This window comes from Lissotriton vulgaris, chromosome 2_1 (genome assembly GCF_964263255.1).
Source record: "Lissotriton vulgaris chromosome 2_1, aLisVul1.2, whole genome shotgun sequence".
In the NCBI taxonomy this organism is placed as follows: domain Eukaryota; kingdom Metazoa; phylum Chordata; class Amphibia; order Caudata; family Salamandridae; genus Lissotriton; species Lissotriton vulgaris.
The window spans coordinates 470,141,770-470,165,777 of NC_141687.1; the positions used below are offsets into that span (position 1 = coordinate 470,141,770).

Here is a 24,008-nt window from a genome sequence, read left to right on the forward strand (position 1 = left end):
TGTGTAACTGGTCCAGAATTGGGAGTAGTTCACATAGTCTCTGGGGCACTTATTTTGGAGGCTAGACAACTACATATTTGCCCATGTTTAACACCTTCAGTTGATATTCTAGGTTTAGCAGTGTTTTTAATGCAGTAAAAAAGTAACATTCCTTTATAAAGTTGCATTTAGCATACAATATATAATTTGCAGAACACGAAGTTGCCATATAGTGTATAATTTGTAGAACACATGATAAAAGCAATCAAATGTAGAGAATTCTAGTTTGCAATTATGATTACATAGATGCATGAAGTAGCTAATTTTAAAGAGACCGCCAAGAATGTTTTGAAAAAAGAGGTAAACTATAAATAACATAGGGAGAAAAAGGGAAATAGAAAATACAATTAAAGAATTGCAGAAAAGAACAGGAAGAAAAATATACAGATGATACCAAATTTTAGAAAGGTAGCTTGATGTAGTTTGGATAATGTTATCGCAAACAATCTGAGATACATTTATACTTGAAAAGGAACTATATAATAGAGCTATTTAAATGAAATATCTATATATAATATAAATTAAGCTGAACATGAACTAAGAGTACAGCTTTACTAAGAAGGTTTATAAACTTTTGTAACCTTAATGGAAGAAGCAGCACATTTTAATAATTTGTCAAAGGAAGCCCTAGTTTATAATGTTTAACATACATGTATGCACATTTAAGATTGAATTCGACCAGCATGTTTGCGTTCTTTGATCAACATATTTCCAACTGGAAGTTATAACTTGCAAAACAATATCCATATATCCAGGAACTTACCTTGAAAGGGGTTACTACCTGAATAAAATATAGCCCCACCAAGAAAAATATAAACAATCGAGAAAATAATTGATATACCACATGTTTGAGAAACGTTATTCCAAACATCTCTCAAAATTAGGGCATGCGAAAAATATTTGTAGGTAGGTACCCCTTTATGACTCACATGACCAGCACTTATCGTAGTACATCATTTTTATCTTGTGCATATATCGTGAGGTATGGAAAAAAACGTTTTTAAAGAAGAAAAGGGGTTGGGTAATTATAGCAGAACTTAAAGTGGGATGAATCTTTGACCATACTTTTTTTGAAGTTGAAATGGGTAGTCAAGCAAGCAAATAACTTTATTTCGGTTCATTGTACCATACGAGTACAGATGCAAATATTAAAACATTATACAATACAATCAAAGCTGTTTGATTTAAAATCAGAACACCTCAATGGAATAAAATAATTTACAAATACACAGTCAGTAAAAATCTTGGAGAGAGATGTGCCTTCAGTAAGATATGTAGAATTATAAATCCATTCCTAAAACGTACCAGATTTTTTATACAGTGTAAGTCATAACCATATTTCAGTACCCTCTGGCCTCCTGTACTATTTAGAATGCTGTACAGTCAGGAAGGACACATAGCCTCGTGAGTGTCAGGGGATTGGTTGTTGACTCAACTTTTGCCTAATCCTCCACACAATTAGGAAATAATGTGATAAAGCAAAAACCAGGCTTCGCCTCTCATCTGATTTGAAAATACGAAAGGCCTCTTCAAATTTTCAGACTCCTACGTTCCGACAGACAGGAACTAAGCGTTTTCTCCTTCCATTCAGGTAGGCTGGACAGAAGAACAAAACATGCTCTTCTGTTCCCTTACTATACCCACAAGAGGGGCATGCCAACCTGGCTAACTCATGAGTCTTATCCCAAGGAGTCAAGCAGAAGTGTACTATAACGAAATTGGAAATATAACTTCCTGGCTGTTGAGTTCCAGTCTCATCAAGAGACTGTTCTAGCTTAAATTTGTTCTTCATCAGAAGAAAAGAATCAGTCAGAGTGCCTAGCGAAGGATGAGCCTGCAATTGTGTCATTTTGCACTGCCCATAATTTCTCTTTAAAAGTAATTTGTTAGTAGTGCGAGCTACCTGTGGATCATGCCACAGGTTCTCCCACCCCATCTTCCCCAGTGTCTCTCTTACGTGCTTGATCCACGGTATGCTTTCAGACCCAGGGATGTCTAAGACTTCTTTTAACCCTTCACGATAGGAGTGGAGTTCAGGGGTAGCCCAGCTATGTCTCCAATAAAGGATTGGTCTCAGTCTAGCCCTGTCTGAGATGTGTCTGAGACCTATATCTAGCCTAGGGGAAGCATTGGCGTGCTCGTTGGTAAACCTGTCAGCTGTCGTAAAAAATAGATTTTCCACTGATACCATTTGAGTCATATTGTGTGACCCAATAGCTCCACCCCGTAAAAAGCTTTTCCTAGGGCATGTTCTTTGTAAATTTGAATTACTGGCAAGATTGGGTGAAAATGTGATCCTCGTTGCACTTTGACCAGCCCTCCAGTGATTTGATCGAATTTAAGCCTGCACCTTTCGATATAGCGCTGCCAATCTAGTTGCTCTGTGAGGGTCAGTCCCAGGTAATCAAAGGTATGCACACATTCCAGGGGGGCCCTTTGAGCTAAGAACTGGACCTCGTAGAGTGACAGAAATTTAGAATCATGTATTTGGTTTTTGCTATGTTTATTTCCAAACACCTTTGACTGCAAAAGTTCTCAAAACAGTTTAAGATTTTTTTGAAGACCCATTGGTGATTTAGACAGTAGCAATGTGTTGTCCGCAAACATTAAGGCAGGGACCTGAATACCTTCCAGGCTTGGGGCATCACCATCACAATCATTCAGTTGTTTAAAGGTCATTAACTTAGAGAGTAAACAGGGTAGGGGCATGAACACAACCCTGTCTTAACCCTCTTGTCCGCTCAAACCAGTTGGCCACATTGACCTGTTGCTCACACTAGGTGTCAAAACTATTATTTGTGACTGGAAAGATTGCAAATCCATCTCTTACCATACCTGGTGGGCCTTGGTTTGCTACCTGAGAAGTGCAGACAATATTATCTTCAACCAAAACTTTGACCCAACTCCTATATACAGAGCCAAATATATCTTCAGGCTCCTGAACATAAAAGCCCCATGCCATAGAGTCAAAAGCCTTTTTGGCATCCAAAGTCTGTATCACAACAAGTTCCTTAGTTGTCTGTACATGTTCAATGCAGTTGTGAAGGTGTCCCTTGGGGCATTAAAACATTTGGAATGCGAGGAAGCCAAACCGCACCCACAAGAAGTGATCATTAGGGTAAGGTTTAGATTGATTTAAATCGAGATTCCAAATAGAGCATACTATAAAAAAAACAGATGGTTAAATTTGGCAGAACTCACTATCTGAGAGGGTGTGGCACAAGGTGAATTTTTATCCATATCATTTTGGAGTGCTTAGGGATCTGTTCAAATTTTGTTAGAAAATGTATTTATCTGTGAAAGATGTGAAAAGAAGAGAAAATCCTACTCTTGGGAGTCTGGGGAGAAGACAATACCACACATATGATATCATTTTGTGATTCGAGCATGATAGTGGCCAGAAGTGATATAGTCCAGAAATGGGAGCAGCCTTATCAACACTTGAGAAATGAAGGACAATATTGACTGGTGTATGACCACAGAAACCTATATTTACAAGGGAAGATAGGGCCCCCCAAAATTATGGGGGCCCGGGGAAGTGGTAAAAAGTAATACTGCCTCCAGGTAACAATGTGTGGTCAGAATTGTGAATGTCTGCTGCTTGTTTTAAGAAATGTCCATTTATAAATGTATGATAACAAGAGAATAAGATAAGTTATGGGCTATTGTTAAGGGAATGTTCCCTTCACCTGACAAAACTGTAAAGGGACTGCATTGTTTACCTAATCATATGAAATGTCAAGCTTTGTAATATTTTATTTACTTTTTCTGTTTTAAAGGTAAATAAAAAGTCACCTTAAGAAACAAATAACAAGACGTTGAAGATTTTACTAGTGGAACTCTTAAGCATACATCCCACCTGATCTGGGTTTATAGCCTACTAATAACTAAGTATCTGGTTACGCAGGGCGTTCACCAGGACCTTAACCTTGATGTTCAGTAAATGATGTGCAGTCATCTTTCGGCGTTCCGTTCTTGTGTACTAGTTCAAAGGGGCAGTTCTCAAAGGGCCCTTCTTGGCAATCTTGGACATATTTAACTTTACACCCACCATCTCGTTGCGTCAGGTCCATAGATCCTCAGGAAAAGTATGTCCCAATATCCCAACTTCCAGAAACTCCGCCTCATAGTATTAAAGCCCCAAGTGGCTAATGGGAGGGGGAAGAATATAGGATATATACACCAAGAAGGAAGATTTGAGAAAACAAGACAATAATTCAAAATATCGCTGGTTAGTTTATATGTGTGTTTGTGTGTGTGTGTGTGTATATATATATATATATATATATATATATATCTATCTTCACTCGGTTCCTCTCACGCCAGGGAAATGCAGCGCTCTCAACGTTGGTTCGTATTCCTTGCGGCAGAAACACGCCGCTTCAAATGTTGACGCAATTCACCCCTCACAGGGTGAATAATTAGGACGAACTCTTGTGCACCAAAGATTTTACTCTTTTTTTTTATTTAATTTTAGCCTTCAGATAGATATTATGACAAAGTCAAGCAAACACAGATCAACGTATTTCAGGAGTCTTCTCCCTTGCTCACGATCACCTGATCACAGGGTGAATACACATTTAAAGGGACCTTGCATTGCTTCCCGCTCACTGTTCGTGTTGCCTCTAAGCCTTCTGGAGGTTGTAGTTTTTATTTTATTTTTTCCCATTTTTTCCTTTTAATGACTAATAACTAATGTCCCAACAATCTTTGTTATTTTCCGTGGTGTTGTGTTTTGTCTCTTAGGAATTACATCACTCTTTTGTCACAGTTTATGCTTTTAGTTACTTCACATCTTAATTAACTACTGTGCCAAACGTTTCATGCTGTTCCCTTTTGCTATATAATCTGTGTCTATTTTTAATTCATATGTTTTCTTATGAAGTTTGCAATGTTCCCAGTTGTTTCGGGGTTACTTAAACTCTCCAATATTCTTAGGATCCGCCCCAGTGGGTAATCATAGTTTGATTCTCCTTTTTCTCTTATATTTGCTCTTCATACATTTTACTACTTTTGATTTTCCGACCTCCAATGGTCTTTCCTTCAGTTTTATTTCTTCCGGGGTTATCATTTCCTTTCCCTTCACCCCTCCTGTTTTTTTCGCACTTTTGACACGGTTTCTAGTAATTCCTTTTTGATTTTTAAATTCAAATTTGTTTTATTGGTTTCAAGAAAAGACACAGGCAATACATTGCAAAAGAAGGGTTCCACATATAGGTAGCGTATGAGACAGACAAGCATGTCTTCTCCACAGAGCAAACTACAATCGAGATACATGGGTCCAACCATAAGTGTGAGGCAAAAGTCGTGTGTATTGAGCCTGTTAAAAGAACGTAGTCTCAAGAACGCAAACCAAAAACCCCCTCCCCTCCCCAGCCGCCCCCCCACCCCAACCAGTGTGCCGGATTAGTGGAGCAATCATCAAGACTTCCACAATTCGCTTAGCTCGTCTCTTCATTAGGTCTGTGAGAGTCACTTGGTTCTCTGTAAGGCGCAATAAGCGGAAGTATCTAGGGCATGTAATTTCGTTAAATTCCTTCGAAAGAAGGGACAGTAATGGTAACCAAATCTTACGGAACGTATCCGCTGACTGTGTAAGTGTGGCCTGAATGCGTTCCATTCCCAGTGTGAACCAGATTTTGTGCAGCCATTCCCTGTGAGTGGGTCTAGTGGTCGTCCCCCAGAGTGACAAGATGTGTTGAGATGCAGCCTGCGTGGCAATCCCCATTTGACGCCCTCGCATGGATTTCAGGGGGAAGGTGATCGCATTGGGGAGGCCTAGGATAGTGTAGGCCGGAAATGTCGGGATTTCAGTGTCGAAAGTGCTGTCTATTGCATCTAATACCACTTTGCAGTAGTCCCTGACTTCTCGGCAGTCCCAAAGGAGATGAGCCATAGTACCCCGCTCCCCACAACCCCTCCAGCAAAGCGCGCTACGAGTTGGATTCCCTTTGTTGAGTCGAACTGGGGTAAGGTGCCGGTAAATGGCTAGTTTCACCGCCGCTTCTTTGCCTGCAGTGTTGCGTGTCGTGTGGGAAGCCCTACAGTATATGTAGTGCCATTCCCGGTCTGTCAGTGTCCTCCCTAGCTCTGCCTCCCAGCGTTTCTGTCCTGCTGCACGACCTGACGCAAGCGGGGGTGAAAGCAGCTGATAGAGTTCCGAGATGAGACTTTTATCGGATTCCTTCGTCACTAGCCACTTTTCAAAGTCTGTCATTCGTCTGCCTACTAGTGGGGCATAATCAGGATGTGTGAGCCAGTGCTGGAGTTGAAAATATTGGAAAAGTCAGGGTGAGACAACACCATATCCCTGAGACAGATAGGAGAGGGGAAGAAAACCCTGCAGATCGAAGAGATGACCTTCCGACCTGCAGCTGGTACCGCGCCACTGTAAGAAGGCGTGAGGGTCATTGCCTGGTGGGAACTCTGGATTGTCGAAAAGGAGAGTGAGCAGGGAGGGGAAAGTCGTAAGGTCTCTCTCAACGGCGATCGTATCCCAGATGCGCAAAACGGTGCAGGTGATTACTGGAGGTACCGTGGCCTGTCTTTCTGGTGGCAAAATGGGATCTTCCAGAGCGACGTCCGGGCCATCGCCCTGTCTTGGAACAGCCATCTTTTTTCAGATTCCAGTCTGTACCACTCCACGAGGTAGCGGAGCTGTGATGCCTGAAAGTATTGCTGGAGATTGGGGATCCCAAGACCCCCTTCATCCACGCCCCGATAGGCTAATTGTTTGTGTAAGCGCGGGTGTTCCCCCCCCGCCCCCGATGAATTGTTTAAAGGCACCCTGTAGGGCTGCGATGGCGCCAGCAGGAGGAATCACTGGGATAGTTTGAAAAATATATAGAATCTTGGGCAGGGCCGACATCTTCACCGCTGCAATTCGCCCCACAAGGGAGAGTGGTTGTTTGGACCATCGTGTCAAATCTGCGCGGATCTGGGATGTAAGGTTTGCGTAGTTTAGGGCGACCGTCGAGTCCGTGGAGGAGGTAAGGGTGATACCCAGGTACGGAATCTGCGTTCTCTTCTGCAGGCCCCCTCCCTACTCTGGCATGCCCGCATCAAAACGGGCATTCCTGCCCAGTGGCAGTATCAGCGATTTCCCCCTGTTCATCCTGAAGCCGGACACCTCACCAAAAGATTCCACCTCCCCCAGAAACGCGGGGACCGCGCGTTCCGGATGATCGAGAGCAGCTATAATGTCGTCGGCGTAGAGGCCAATCGCGTGTGGCTCTTCACCAAAAGTGATGCCACGAATATCTTGTTATCGCAGATCTTTTGTGCTAGCGGCTCCATATATAGAGCAAACAAAAGAGGCGAGAGGGGGCACTCGTGCCTCGTGCCACGTTGGATCTCGAATGGGCTCGAGCGTACGCCACCCAGGCGAACCTGCGCCTGGGGGTGGTGATAACAGCTCGCTATCCAGGATTGAAAGCGATCTCCTATCTTGAAATCGGCCAGGACCCGTTGTAAGAAAGACCAGTCGACCCGGTCAAATGCTTACTCGGCGTCAATGGCCAACAGGGCTGAATCCGATTGTTGGAAATGGGCCTTGTCTACTAAGTGGAGGATCCATTTAGTGTTATAACTACACTGACGGCTCGGGACGAAGCCCGACTGATCGGACTCAAGAATCCCAGGCAAGTACAGCCCAAGGTTTGCGGCTAGCACGCCTGTAAAGAGCTTTAAGTCCAAGTTAAGGACAGAGATAGGGCGAAACGCTGAACAGTGTGTGGGTTCCTTGCCAGGTTTATTTATTTTTCTTTCACTTTCTGAAGACCAGGACTTTCGTTACCCACCAAAAATCAGCATGCGACACACTAGTGAATTGCTACACACAGTGGAAAGCGCTGCTCTATTTGTAATGGCCACCTTAGGGAGTTCATGCAGTCAAACTATTTGAGAAGATGGACTCCTCCTTGGAAAGCTTTAAGGATAGCCGAGAACCAGAGCATCATTTAGGGATGTTGACCGCTGCCTAACAATTTCTGTACCATTTGTGGAAATGTAGGGGCTACTCTAGAGGACAGAGATAGGCTTCCCATCTAATGATGACAGCGCAGTTCCTTTGAGACTGCCTTTGGTCAGCCAGGTCTGGTGGAAAGGACACTTCGGCCACTCATTTCTACAAGACTTATTGGTCGGTGCCCTCTCCACAGACCCTCCAGCTTGGGGAGATACTGCTTTGGTATCCATTCTAGGGTGGGAAACTTGTAGTTCAGTTAAGGTACTTACCTAAGTTAGTATGCAAGTTCCAAATTAGTATTTAACACACGGTTACCTTCAATTGTTCACTCTGCGTCTGACAGCACAGAAAGGGAAAAAAATCATGAAACTGACCACAGCATTCGGGTGGGGCTTGTATGCGCTTCCGCTCCGTCACTTCAGGGACAGTGTGAAGTCAGCATGTAGTCTCATGGCACCACCTAGTGGCGTGCAGCAGCACAGGCTAAAAAAAATCTTCAGATTCAGTGTGGACCACTGGGAATCTTTTAAGGAACGTGTAATCTGCAGTTAGATAAACAAGCCACCAGAAAGCATCAGGGAAGGTAGGTAACTTGTTTATTTACACTTTGACCAGTAGAATGAGCAGAATCGAGGCATTGTGCTCCCAGGATTTATAAAAACATTCCATAAGAAGAGCTATAATCTAAACACATGCTGCCTTCTTGTCCAGTGTGTTATCACCTAGTCATATTGCCCATGTTGTTCCTCTTGCAGACTGAACTGTACATTTGCTTGATGTTAGCCAAGTCTTACTGTGCTGCCCAGCCAGGAACAAGCACCTCATGTAATCCAAGCAAAGTTGATAAGGCCCTACTCCATTCTACAAGTGGAAAACCTAGCACTGCAGTCTTGCTTATAAAGCCCACATTTGCGTACATTTCCAAGGCAGTACTACAGAGATCCATTCACTATTGACAAGGTACTGCTGCTGGGACTCTGACTTCAGAGCAGACACTCAATGGAGTGAAGCATCCTTGCGAATGAAAAGGAGTGACTGTTGACATTTTTCCCATCTTCTTTCTTTTTCTACTAGTTTTTCAAAGGAATGGTCTTGCTACTCTAGTCACTGGGAATAAATATCAATGAGGAACCTATCACAGAAGGAAATGTCACTTAGCGATAGATCGCCGTCATTGAAATCTTAATTGAAGCTATGAACAACCCACGCCTCTGCATGGCTGTGACCTCAAAGGGTGTTACATATAAGGTCAAGACCCTGATGTTTTATTCATAATTAACTGTTGTAACTGCTAGTGCAGAGCATAATGGGATAATAGTAAGGGTGGTTTCTTGAAGTAGTGGTTCAGATTGTAGGTTTATGAAGGTACTCCTGTCTAGACTTGAGACCATGTATTTACAGTTATAGGTTATCTTTTATAAAGTGCCATCGGATCCTGCCTATGGGCTTTACTATTCAGTATATATAACATCGATAAAGATTTCCCCAATACTGATGACAAGTAAGCTACTTTTCCTCACTAAGTCACAAAAGTAAATCCACTCCTATATAAAGGGTTTGGTACACGGAGGTATGGCACTAATGATTAGTAACAATTGCTCAACCAGTGACCACCTGATATCATATTTAAATCTACATGAAATCTAAATCTCCTAGCTCCTCAGCAGTGGTGAAATCTCACTGTGCGCATCGAGGCTTGTTCACAAAAGTAAATTTCACCTTAAACGTATATTTTTACAACTTTTTTAATAGACCTTAGCTGGGATGGGGATGAAAGCATGCCACTAGGGGAAATTTGTTGCATGTTTGTATAAGGACACAGTCACTCCTATCTGTACCTTATATCAGTAGTGGCTGCTATGGGGCAGTAGTGATGGGCTTAAATTCAGGTACCTGCAAGCTGTCTCCTCTCCTTCGTCTGACTTTCAACGCAGGAAACCGGAAGCCCACAGGCTCCCAGACTCCCCTAGCCAATCACAACACTGCTGTCACCAGCATGTCACACAAACAAATGATGGACGGAATGCTGAATAAATCATACATTCACCCCCAGTCAAGAGATCTGGATGTAATCCATCGTTGACATTCTGCATTCTGTCCATCAATTGTTTTTGCATTGGTCACCCCAGGTGTGCCCATACATTGTTTCCTGTGCTCTCCATGCCACTGGAGTCAAGCTATCCTGGCAGAAGAGGGCTGAAACCCCGAAACCGTTGCTAGGATGCTTGTTTCCAATCCAGGGAAGACCTGTTTTGGCAGTTCGGGCTGAACTTTTCCCACTGGGCACAGGATCAAGACTGATTTGCATATGGCTGGGTTGAAACTGGAATGGTATGGTCCGCAAAACAACGATGGATTTAGGCCCAGATCTCTGTACTGGGGTGAATTTGACATTTTTCTGCATTCTGTCCATAAATTGCTGTTTTTGCATTCGTCACTAGCATGTAAGCAGCGTCTTGAATGGTCTGAACGCTGTAGTTCGGCGCTTGGACACTGACTGGGAGCTTTTGCATGTTCTCCACCCAGTTTGTGCAATACAGTCAGGTGGAGAACATGTGAAGTGCGCATGACTGTCCGGCCCAAGATGACTGGCCAATAAGTCATGCACACTTAGAAAGTGCTATCCACTCCTCCCCCTTCTGTTTGGCAGCATAGCCCCGCCCCACACCTAAAGCCAGGACGGAAAAATAAAATGATGATAACATGGTGTTTTTCTTATTTTATTTTTCCTGTGGGGTGATGGTCCTCCGCCATAACGGAGGAGCTGCCGCTGCTTTATATATGGACACAGTCGCTCCTATCTACATGTAATCTGTTATTGTTTCAAAAGAAATACCTTATGGAAACAATTTGCTCCATTAAGAATGCTATAGAAATTTTTTACCATTATCAAGAGTTTCTCTTAATCTCATACAGTGTCTATATTTATTTCAGGTCATGATATGATTTAGTTTTAAATCTTAAAATACAACTCACTTGGAATCCTGCAGCGACACAATGTGAAATCTCAAAAGTTTTTTGTACATCTAAACTTAAAACATGTTCTTGACTTAAGTGCACTTTACTTCACGCGTGTATATGTTGTATTTGTGTGCTGCAAAATATTGGTTATTACTTTTTAAAGGAAACATTAGACACAAACTCTAAACATTAGCTACAAACGTTTGATAGTAAGTGATTCAACCAAATGTTATAATAAATCCTTTTTTTCTACGCAGGTGGCTGATTATATTCCTCAGTTAGCGAAATTCAGTCCAGATTTATGGGGTGTTTCACTATGCACAGTGGACGGACAGAGGTACAAATTTTTAAAGTTCAGGTTTTATTTACAATTTTGTGTAATTGTATGATAGTTATCAAGGGCAATGACGACCACTAAGATAACTAATCTGACAAAATAGTTGGAAAATTAGTAGGGTGATCACCTGGCATGGAGGCAAATAGTAAATGTAAAAATACAATTCAAAGGGGCAAAATTCAGGACAAAAATTTGATTTTACGGACATATCTAAGTAACTAAATATATGGCTGAAGAGACTACACAGCAAACAGATTTGTTATTTGATTTGTATAACACATAGTAGTATTGAACAAACAACCATAATTGGGCTTATTTAAGAATTTAAAAACTAACAAACATGCACACTTGAAAAAAATGCGATAGCCGTCATAATGGGGCAGTTGTCACGGGATTCTGCACCCTTATCCTGAATGACAGCAGCAAAAGCAGGGCTCTATTGCGGAACATGGAATCAATGTCATTAGCACTATCGGTTTTTGATTTTGAAGTGCTTTTATTTCCAGCTCTGGCAGACTTTTAGGAAGTTGTTTGTTCTCCTGCGAAAACATACACCTCTTTGCACAAATGTGTCATATTAACCGGGATCTGCAGTTCCTAAATTCACCGTGTGATGTTACTGGAAGCCCCTCTAACCACACAATTGCTGTACGATCTGGGTGGCAGCAGGCTGTCTCTCCATCCCCTCAGGGTTCTCCCTCTCTCGCACAAAGGCCCAATAGACTTCTGAGCGGTAAGCTTTCTCCACATTAGCCATAGGCTCCGGTTCCACTCTCCCTTGCATGCTACTTGCTTTTTGTATGCCAGCTACTCCCCCTACAAGACAGAGTGCCTCTATGCGCTGTTGACAGGTCGGGATTCTGGCTCTGTCTCTGCCCCATTAAAACCATTTCATCAAGGGGTAATGGTCTAAGATTGTGTGAGCCAGATACTCTGTGGTAGTCACCTTGGAGGACAACCCTGTCTCGCAGAAGAACATATCTAGTCTGGTGTGTAGCTGGTACACTGCTGAATAATATGTGTATTCTCGTTCTGTGGGGTGAATATTCCTCCATATCTCAAGTACCTGTCTAAATTCTGCTCACCTTTGAAGGTGTTGTGTTAATCTGTGGCATTCTGTCCTGGGTATAGGGGGGCGTGGTGGAGATGTCAAGGTCCAGATCTATCACACACTTGAAATCTCCCCCCCCAATAGGCACAGGGCTAGCAGGTTATGTGTGAGGGACGGGGTGAGTTGGTCAAGGAAAGCAGAGTGGTTTGCATTTGGGGCATAAATCACCAGAAGCTTCAGATACTGCCATCTAATCGCCCTTCCACCACTACGTATGTGCCTTCAATGTTTGCCTTGTACGTATCCAATACGAAGGGTACCTTGCGGGCCACCCATAACACCCCTTGGGGAAATGCTGAGTAAGTTGTGCCATACAACTGTCCCCACGATTTCCTACAGAGCTTGGCAAGTTATCCAGTATTGGGGTATCTTTCATAGATTTACATGCCTGAATCATTCCCCGTCACCGAGGCGGGAGTCCCACGGTATATAAAAAAGCAGTGCCATAGGTAAATTATAGTAGTATTCGGCCTAAGAGAAAGGCCTGAGGCCTAAACTGTAGTAACCCATCTACCTCATTATGCCAAAAGGACCAAACATTTTGTCCCAACCAATCAGCTTGCAGCACCCTCTAGAACCCTCTCTGCAGAGCCAGTTCTCCTCAGATTTTCACTGCACGTCGTGAGGAAGGGAGTCTCCCTGAGTTTCTACTCAGTTTTCTATCTTTCAGGATGTCTGACAAGAAGGCTTGTTTAGACCTTGCAGAACATGCGACAAGAAAAGAGTCCATGTTGATGATCAACATAAGGACTGTATTTATTGCCTCTACCCAAAGCATGATGCAAAAAATTTTAAGATCTGCTGCACCTTCCCTTCTAAGACCTTAGGGGATAGGGAGGCCAGAGTCCTTTTATGGCTCAAATCTTCTTCTGCTGATGATGATAACAAAGCTTCGACCTCCAGTAAGAAAGCAAGGTCTCAAGATGGTTCGTCAAGTGAAGGAAGAAAACATATCAAAACCTCCCACTCCACTTCTGGTTCTTCTCAGAGATCTCCATCATCTTTCACTGAAACTTTAGCTCTCAAGGACTCTGAAAAGCATAAAACTGTGAGTAAAAGCTGCTCTGTCTCTTCAGCTTTTTCTATGATGACCATCTCTGTCACTTCCTCAGCTCCTTCATCGACTGCGACAATTTCTACTACAGCTATCACCTCTCCTATCCTGTCAACTAGGATTTCCATTGTGGCGAAAAGAATCATCGTCGACGATCCGTCGACGACAGCCTCGTCGTCTAAGTCAAAACACTTGTCAACGAAGGGATTGTTTCGACAAAGACATCTACGGTGCCGTCTACGACCATCCCTTCAACGAAGAAGTCCAGTCCGTCGACGATGGTTCTGTCGACGACAAGTCCGTCGACGACAGGACCGTCGTCGGCGAGTCCGGCGACGATGATCCCGTCGACGTCGAGTCCGTCGACGAGAGTCCAGTCGTCGTCGAGTCCGTCAACGATGATTCGTCGACGAAACCAGCGACGACGACTACCATCAAGAGCCCTTTGACGGCAACTCAGTCTCCACTGTCTACCGTACCACCGACGACAATGGACACTGCTTCTACAAAGCCTCCAGTAGCAATTCAAGCATTTTCTACGCCTGTTTCCTCAAAGGCTTTCCAAATAAGATCTTTCCAAAGACAAAAATGTTCTTATATTTCACCGCTTACGCCATCTCACCTCCTCGAGACTTATGCTCATGAAGAGGAGGATGACTATGATGATGATGACAACGAAGGGGCTTTTGGGATTGCTCACCATCCTTCGGAATTGAACATTAAGTGTCAAGATGATGAGGAGGATGACAAGTACACTGAGCATTACTATCAAGAGGACAATGTGGTTCCTCATCGTACAGGATACCAGAGGATGTCTCAGGCTTCAGAGTCCAGCCATCTGCCACCGAGCCTCATCCAGGAATTACAAGCCATGTTAGCAGATTATAGACAACGCTTTCCACCACAGCAGGTCATTTCTCCACCTCAGCCTGCAGCAGTTCCGGATCCTATTCCTCAACCTGAGATTCCAGCACCGATGTCTCTGGTCATGGAACCTCAGCAGCCTATTTTGCCTACTCAAACTCCGGATACTTCTTCAGATGAAGAAGTAGAAGAGGGCGAATTACCAGATAATCCTCCTTTGGATCCGTGGGATACTTATGTTATCCCCATGCCGTCTCCACCAACTCCACAACCTTCAGACTCCCCACCAGAAGGCATAGGTGGGTTATGCAGCAAGCTGCGGGTAGGTTTCAACTACCAGCAACAGTGGAACAATCGGAGTGCTTTCTTCACGATTTCAAAGAAGAAACTAGAAAGGTGTCCAGGGCCATTCCAATAATAGACTACATATGGAAGGAGGGCATCAAGGTAATGAAAAATCCTGCTTCTGTGCCTGCCGTGCTTCCACGGATTGATAAAAAATATCGTGCTTCGTTCGGTAGCCCTTTCTTTCTTATTGGACACCCGCGGCCAGATTAGGTCAGTTCACAGGCTGCACAACAAAGATCAAAAAACCCAGCCACTCCCATCACTACGCCACCAGATAAAGAGGGACGTCGTCTGGACCTTATTGGTAAAAAATTCTCAAACATGGCTGCCGCCTCAATCAGGGCAGCGAATTCTTTGGCGATCATAGCACGTTATGATCACCAAATGTGGTCAGACATGGCTGGTCTGATTGACCTAATCCCAGAGGATAAACGTCAGGAAGCTCAGAAGATCTTGATGGAAGGGGAGCGTGCAGCTGCAGAAACTATCGACTGCGCTTTGGATATTGCGAATACAAATTTTAGACAACTAGCTGGGGCTGCAGTTCTCAGGCATCAGGGCTGGCTAAAGGCTACCACCTTCGGGCCTGAGGTCCAACTAAAGATTCTGGATATGGCCTACGATAGCGAGTCTTTATTTGGAAAACATATAGATGAAGCCCTCCAGGCAATCAAAACGGACACTGATACCGCAAGATCTCTGGGTTACCTGCAGTACAAGCGAGGATCTTTTAGAGGCACTAGAGGGCGTGGATACTACTCTAGAGGAAGTTATTATCAACAAAACAGACAATATCAGCCTCAATACCGGCAGAATTATCAATCCTCATACCGCCAATCTGGTACGACTAGTTTCTCTCGCCAAGGAGGCCGAAAACGCTCAAACAATCAAGGGCGATATACTCACAGAAAGCAGGGAGATCAGCCAGGCGCCATCCATATTTTCTTCCCTCCCTGTGGGCGCGAAAATATCTTATTTTCTACACCAGTGGCAACAGATTACCTCCGACCAATGGGTGCTAGACCTCGTTCAACATGGACACACCCTAGAGTTTGTCACCAAACCACTAACTACTCCGCCCAGGGGACCCCCTCCCACTCGTCTTCACTTAATGTTCAAGGAGGTTCACTCAATGTTCCTCAAGAACGCTATAGAAAGTGTTCCAGTTCATCAGAGGCGGACAGGCTTCTGTTCCCGTTTTTTCCTCATAAAGAAGAAATCAGGGTAATGGCGACCGATCCTGGACCTCCGCAATCTCAACAGGTATCTCAAGAAACAGGGGTTTCGAATGGTCACTCTTTCAGAGATTCTAAGCTGCCTGAACAAGGGAGATTGTATGGCTTCTTTGGACATGGAAGACGCATACTTTCACATCCCAATCCATCCGAAACATTGAAAGTATCTCCGATTCACTGTGGCTGGCGCCCACTATCAGTTCAAAGTGCTCCCATTTGGCCTCAAATCGGCTCCAAGGATTTCACAAAGTGCCTGGCTCCAGTTGCGGCAGCATTACGTTCTTCGGGAATCCAGGTCTTCCCGTACTTGGACAATTGCCTAATCAAAGGTCCTTCAAAGAACAGGGTACAGAACAACATACCAACATGTCGCAATCTCTTTGCATCCCTGGGTCTCACTGTGAACACAAACCAATCTCAATTGCTTACGCAAAGGATCCTGCCTTTCTTGGGCGCTCGTCTAGACACAATGCAATGCAAAGCATTCTTGTCTCAAGTAAGACAACTCCCTCTGCAGAAATTACCAATTCAAGTGTCAAAAAGAAAGTCACTTTCTGTTCGCCTGTTCGCTTCACTCCTGGGAATGTGTTCCTCAGCCATAAATTTCATCCCATTAGCACGTCTGAAAATGCGGCCTCTACAGGAAGAGCTACATCTTCAGTGGGAACAAGCGACAGGCTCTTTCAACGACATCATCAAAGTCACACCACGCATGGTGGATGCTCTGCAATGGTGGGCGCAACTGCACAATTTGAAGCAAGGGCTCACATTCATGCAACTTCCTCTGGACTTCGTTCTGACAGCGGATGCGTCCATGGAAGGATGGTGAGGTCATCTCCAAGATTTATAAGTGCAGGGCAAGTGGTCTCAGAAATACAGACAATGTCACATCAACAGTCTGGAATTGAGAGCCATCTTTCTATCCTTACAGGCGTTCCTTCCCAGAATCGCAGGATCTTCATTCCTGGTCCGCACGGACAATACCACCAGCATGTTTTATGTGAACAAGCAAGGAGGAACAAGATCAGCTACACTATCAAAGGAAGTTCAGGAGTTATGGGAATGGCTAACACTTCACAACATAACTCTCAAAGCAGAACATGTCAGGGGCCTCCACAATACCCTAGCAGACAAGCTCAGCAGATCCTTATCAGACTGCCACGAGTGGGAATTAGACCACACTCAATTAAACAGAGTGTTCCAGACATGGGGCAACCAACGTTGGACTTGTTTGCAACACAGCAGAACAAGAAATGCCGGTATTACACCAGCAGATACCCTCAACAGGGATCAAGAGGGAATTACCCTGTCCATGCGATGGTCCGGGTTTTGTGCTTACACCTTTCCTCCTATCCCGTTGATTCCAAAAGTGTTGCTCAAGAGGAAGCTGGAGAGCTGCCGTCTCATCCTAATTGCCCACAGGTGGCCCCGCCAGTATTGGTTCCAGGAGCTCATGTTACTATCCCAGGAGCCTCCAATCAGACTTCTCCCGGCTCCAACACTGCTATCATGCAACGAGGGCCCGATACTTCACCCAGATCCTCAATCTCTGAAATTACACGCATGGCTCCTGACTTCTTAGAATTTCAACACCTTCAAATTCCTTAGGATTGCCGTGACATCTTGAAGAAGGCGAGAGCCCAAAGCACATTGAAGACTTATCGTCCTAAATGGAAGCGATTTTGCTCTTGGTGTATCTCAAACACTTTACAGCCGATTGAAGCTCCTGCAGAAAAAATTCTTCCTTACCTAATACATTTGGCTCGCCCTGGTCTTTCCTTTTCTTCAATAAAGGTCCATCTAGCGGCTCTCTCCAGGTTCAGGAAGGTAGCTAACATTCCCTTACTATCTTCTTCATCTTTAATAAAACAGTTCATGAGAGGTCTTTTCCGAGCTCATCCTCCGGTTAGGCCTTCCTCACCGGAATGGGAACTCAATACGGTCCTCTCACAACTGATGAAGCATCAATTCGAACCTATTCACAAAGCCGATCTTAAATATCTCACATAGAAGGTCGCCTTACTTCTAGCCATGACATCTGCCAGAAGAGTAGGGGAAATTCAGGCATTCATTATAAAAGAACCCTTCCTGCATTTCTCTCAGGATTATGTCACTCTCCGAACTAATCCGACTTTTATACCTAAAGTGCCTTCTCAGTTCCATTTAAATGAGCCAGTGAAATTAAGAATTTTCTTTCCAAATCCTACTACACCAGCGGAAAGAACACTGCATTCTTTGGACGCCAAGCGATGTTTGAAGTTTTATCTTCAAAGGACAAAAAAACTTCAGAAAATCAGATCAGTTATTCGTGGCTTATGGTCAAACTACGCTGAGAAAAGCGGTCACTAAAGCCACAATTTCCAGGTGGAAAGCCTCCGTAATCCATTTCTGTCATGTTAAATCTAACAGACCACTACAAAGAAATGTCAGGTCTCACTCTACAAGAGCTGTAGCGGCGTCTACAGCATTGTTTGCAGGAGTGACGTTAGAAAATATTTGTCGTCCTGCGACATGGAAGAATGTCCACACGTTTACAAGACATTACTGCCTACAATCGACAAGTCAAGAAGATGCGGCAGTTGGTCAAGCGGTCTTACGCCCTCTATTTCCTTAGGAACAGCTTCAGGTAACCAGTGTTCCTTCAATTTGTGGTTAAAATATGCTTTTCGATATATCTGTGTATTATAAAGATATAGGCATATTTCAATTTGCCTTCTTATTATGTGTGATGTTACTTCTCCTGATTAATATTCTATGACTATTCTTTTGAATTTAGTCATTTTCTATCATTAGCAATGTACTTACTTCACACTTGTTGGTTGGTAAATATGATGTTTATGGGAGTGCATCAGTATAAGTCTCCCAGCATCCACAACCAACTCTTACCTGGCATACTGCTTGCTACTCTGATTCAGGCATGTGAATCTATGAAAGATACCTCAATACTGGATAAGAAAACAAGTTACTTACCTGTAACTTCAGTTATCCCGTATTGGTATCTTTCATAGATTCACATGCACCCACCCTCCTCCCCAGAGAGTCAGTTCTTTAATTTTGGGATACTCAGTTCCCACTTGTGCTAACGAAAATCTGAGGACAACTGGCTCTGCAGAGAGGGTTCTAGAGGGTGCTGTAAGCTGATTGGTTGGGACAAAATGTTTTGTCCTTTTGGCATAATGAGGTAGATAGTTTACTACAGTTTAGGCCTCAGGCCTTTCTCTTAGGACTACTACTACTATAATTTACCTTTGGCACTGCTTTTTTATATACCGTGGGACTCCCGCCTCGGTGACGGGGAAGTATTCAGGAATGTGAATCTATGAAAGATACCAATACTGGATAACTGAAGTTACAGGTAAGTAACTTGTTTTCTTCTGTCTATACCAAGTGTTTCTCCTGTAAGAAGGCTATTTATATCTGGAGTCGCCTATGGTATGTGTACATTGCATAGCGTCATTTAGGAGCCAATATATTTCGTATAATCCACGTAACAATTTTGTAAGAAGGGACATGTGCCCCGCCAGTCTGCACCATCCCTCAGGTCAGTGAGTGATCATAGACGTTTGTGTGATACTGCCTGCGGTGCCTTGAGTTGTGTTCATAAACCCCTATCCCTTCTCGGGCATGTGGTGTTTTGTTGAATATCAAATGAATGATGCTTTGTCCTGTGGTGTACTATGCATGGCGTGGTGCTGCTCTTGATCCCTGAAATCAACACGGGAGCTGAAGGGGTTGCTGCTATGTTGCATGACTTGTTCTGCAACCACTTGTGTCCTCACTCTGGATGCCAAGTCCTACCAAGGGGTGGTTGCGATTGGTCGGTTTCACTCATAGCCAGCAGTTGGTTATTGGATCCTCGTCCGCTGAGCCAAGAGCCGCCTTGTATTGTAGCCATGATCAGGCCCCCCCAGTGTTGTGAAGAAGTGAATTATGTTCCTTTTCACCACTTGAAGGCCTGGACTATGAAAGCATATTTCAGTTCTATGTTCCTCAGATGTTGTTTTTATCACTCCAAAAGAGTTTTTGGACTTTCGCCATATAATGCGGGTAGGCTGTTATTGTTGTACTTTCATATTGCAAGTGACCTTTCGTACAGAACAGTTGTGTGATGAGGTCCCTGTTGCTGTAATTAAGTAGTTCTGAAATCACGGGGTGTGAGCGTGTTTACTTGAAAATAACTTAAGAAGCCTCCCGGCTAGTACTGTGTCTGTTAGCCAGTTTTCGCTGAAGAGTTCGAATGTTGGGCCCCTCCACCAAGAAACGGATGTTGCTCCGTCTGGATCTGCCTTTTCGTCCTACTCCCGACGTTCGAGGTCCTGGACTTCCATATGCAGGTCAGTTGGTGATGCATTTCCTGCACTGTTGGTTGCATTAAAGTTATTACAGATTCTATGTTATCAACATGATCTGGTGGCTTGGGTCTCTTGGGGTTTAATCTTCATGGTGGCCTGTGAACAGCGGGGTCCGAGGGTTCTGGTTGACAGCCTCCATTGTATCCCTGGTTTACGTTTGGTGCATGGAAGGAGCTGGCCCAGCTCTGGCATCGCCAGTTCCCCCTTCTAGCCTCTGGTTCTGTAGCTTAAATTTACACAGTTATGGGGACTGGCCTTTACGGTCATGTGGGTCTCTAAGGCTTTGTGTGTAATGCCACTGGAGTCCTGCCATCCCAGGGAACTCACTAGTGTGCGTGTGTCCCTGCACCTCCATTGCTGGTAGGTCTGAATGAATGAATGAAAGGAGTCTTCTAAAGCGCAACTTAGCCCAAGGGCGTCAAGGCGCATAAGCAGGTCAAGTAGAGAGTAGTCTAGTTCACTTACTTGAGCTTCTCCGGTGCTGTGTTGTCATTGGCAGCAGCCACTGCCTCAATCCTCCGCCACGGCAGGCCTGGGGTGGGGTGGGGGGGAAATCCCCAGTAATGACAGTGTCTGCTGTTGATTTCGCACCTGTGCTCCCCGTCCTTAAGCTGGCCCAGTCTGGTGGAGCTTGGCCCGTAAGTGTCCTCCAGGCTTCCGTGTCCTTTGCAGCTACCCAAGCCCTTTGTCTGTTTTTCTCATTTGGGGAGGGTGTAGTTGATGGAAGGTGCAACTCAAGTGGTTCTGTGCTTGCATGTAGAACGTGGGAGGCCACACCCACCTTGAGATAGCCCAGCCACGGTCCCCCTCACTTACGATTCTGAGAGGATCCAGGTGGCTCTTGCCCTAGAGAGTCTCTCAAGGCGCCACTCTACAGCCCGTATCATATCCGTAAGGCCCAACTAATGATAATGTTGCAGTGCCTGTGGTGTTGTGTATTATTATATACACCGTAGCCCTGTGATCAATATCATACTCTACGTGCAGCAGGAAGTGACGCAGGTTCATAAATGACTCAAACACCCATATGTTGGTTTGCTTGTCCCTGCCCGGATCTTCTGTCCCTCACATCCGGCCAGGGGTATCTTTATTACCTCCGTGCCACATGGTGCAGCATACACCACTCCGGCAGGCATTATAGGGGCTTCCCCTGAGCCCCCCCCAAATCCCCAATTTGCATACAGGGCATACATGAACTATTCCGTTCCACTTTCCTTTTTTAAGTCGAGCATTCAAAACCTCTTGTATATACTTTAGTATATACTTATCTGGTAGAGACTACTAGCCGCAGATTCCTTCACGTAGAATTATCCCCGAGCTTGAAACTGGATCCGGAAACTTTTTTTGCCACAGCATCCCTGCGCGCCGGGGGTGCGGTGCGACATCACGCTACTCCGCCCAGGCGTCATCCGCGTACGTGACGTCAGCGAGGTCACGCCCCGGCGCTCCTACGTCAGTTTTTTCCTTTTCCGCGTCCAACATGGATCCAGTCCTTGCTACAGGCCTGTTTAGGGCCCCTTATGTCAGTAATGGACCCTCATCTCATTTGTATGTGGTGTTTGGGGGAGGATCACTGCACCACTGATTGTGCGGCGTGCCAACAGTTGAAGCTGAAGTCGCGGCGGGAGTGCTGGATGAAACTTATCTCGGCGCGTCTCTCCCGATCGAAGTCCTCCCCTCGGTCTGCTTCGGCGGACGGCTTCAGATACGGCTGTGGTCGTCGTCCTCGCCCTTCTCCGATATCACGTGAGTGTCGCTTCCCGGTGGGTAAGTGTCGCTGTTTGTCCCTGGAGGCTGGTTTCTGGGGGCGTGGACTCTCCGCGGGTGATGCGGCCCAGTGTGTCGTCCTATCCACCGTTTCCCGGTGTTGGGGTGTCGAGATTCCAAATGGAGACATACGCGGGGATGTAAGGCATACCTTTACAACGCATTTTTTACACCGCAACATCCTTTACAACGCATTCCATTACAATGCACACCTTTACAACGCATCTTTTAAAACTACCTTTACAACTCATTCCATTACAACGCATACTACCTTTACAACGCATACCATTACAACGCATACCTGTTTGGTAAGTATTGAATAGAGTAGGGGTAAAATTTACTATTCTAACTCCAGGGGGTGCAACAGTAGGGTAAGTGTTGGATAGTGTAGGGGTAAAAATTACTATTCTAACTCCAGGGGGTGCAACAGTAGGGTAAGTGTTGGATAGTGTAACTATGCATTGTAACGGTATGCGTTGTAATGACTGTGTTGTAATGACATGCGTTGTAGTGGTATGCGTTGTAGTGACATGCGTTGTAATGGTTGCGTTGTAATGGCATGCGTTGTAATGGATGTTGTGGTGTAAAAGTTTTGCTGTAAAGGTAGTGCGTTGTAAAAGTTGTGTTGTAAATGTTGTTTCCCCATACGCGGCGGCTTTGCAGGCCTCGCTGGCGTCTCCTCCTCCTTCCCCTCCTAGGGCGTCAGCGGATCCCTCGCCTTGCACAGGGCCCTCTGCGGTGGCTCCGGCCCCGGCGCCGACTGGTTCAGATGCAGGCTTTGAGGATGTGGTGCTGTTGGGGTGCCGCTCCTCTGGTGCACCTCCTTCAGGCCATGACGTCTCTGCCTCGTCGCAAACTCCTGCGGGAGTCCTTGTGGTGTCGCGGGAGGTCACCGGGGCTCGGGTCTCATACCCGAGCCCCTCTCGATCCTTTGACAGGGTGGTCCTGTCTAAGGCCGAGGTGACGCCGCTACGGCGCCTGCAGCAGCAGGACCGTGCGGAGCCACTGGGGTCGGTGGACCCTCCTCGTCCCTCTCCGAACCCCTCTCGTCCCTCCCCACAGGCGGCTGCCTCGTCGGAGAGCGAGTCGGTGGTTGAATCGTCCCTGGCAAGCCAGATGGGTTGCTGAGTGATCTTCGCCTCATTCTGGGCCGCAACTGGCGGAGGGCTTCTTGTCGCTCCCCAGGCCTGTCTCGCTCCCTCATGCAGGTGGCTGCCTCGGCAGGGGTCAGGTCGGTGTCATTCCAGTGCCACCCCAGGGCCGGTGCGACTCCAGCTCCACTACGGTCTCTGGTGCGGGGTGACTTGGAGGAACCTTGTCCAGTGACTCCGGATGGTGCCGACGTCCTGCCTCAGGCAGCGGACTCTATGGCACCGCGCAGGGGTGGTACTGCGGATTTGTCTTCGGATGCTTCTTCTTCTCCGGAGGTAGGCTGTATATTGGTGTTGTCCTCCCCAGAGACTGGTCGCTGCGGGGTGTCTTTTTCACCGACATCGAAGGGCGGCTCCCTGCCCTTCCTGAGGCAGAGGTGTTCGTCGGAAGAGCGGCAGGTCCCTCATTATTCGGCTCCTTCTGACTTCCAGGACTGGCCCTTGCCCGCCCCGCTTGTCCTCGGGGATGGCCAACTTAGTTTGCAGCCGTCGCCCAGCAGAGGAGCTGCTTTCTCCACCGCGGGGACCTACGGAGGCGGGTGAGGCCTTCGCTCATGCGGTGTCCACAGCTGTGGGCATCTTGCGCATGGGTGACCTGGTGGTTCACTTTCTGGCGGACCATCTATTGGAGGTCCTCCACCAGGGGCTCTGGTGGGAGGGAAATCTGAAGGTTCGCTCCTTCCTTCCTTGACGGGGTCTTGGAGGCGTCCTGCCTCAGGGGACCCGGTGCCTCAGTGTTGGACTTGGCCCTTTTGGCAGGTTCACCCCAAAACTTTTTGCGTTCTCCTAGCCTTTTTCTGTAACCTGGTGTTGGTGATTTTAG

The 24,008-nt window shown here is 45.6% G+C and overlaps 1 protein-coding gene across 2 annotated transcripts in view; it reads left to right on the forward strand.

Annotated features, from left to right (window-relative positions):
* The window catches only part of GLS (glutaminase), an 811,930-nt gene that overhangs the window by 195,114 nt on the left and 592,808 nt on the right, over positions 1-24,008 (forward strand). For both annotated transcript variants that reach the window (XM_086955380.1, XM_086955381.1), the window contains exon 5: positions 11,224-11,303. In XM_086955380.1, the coding sequence (XP_086811506.1) occupies positions 11,224-11,303 (80 nt within the window). The remainder of the gene's footprint in view (positions 1-11,223; positions 11,304-24,008) is intronic.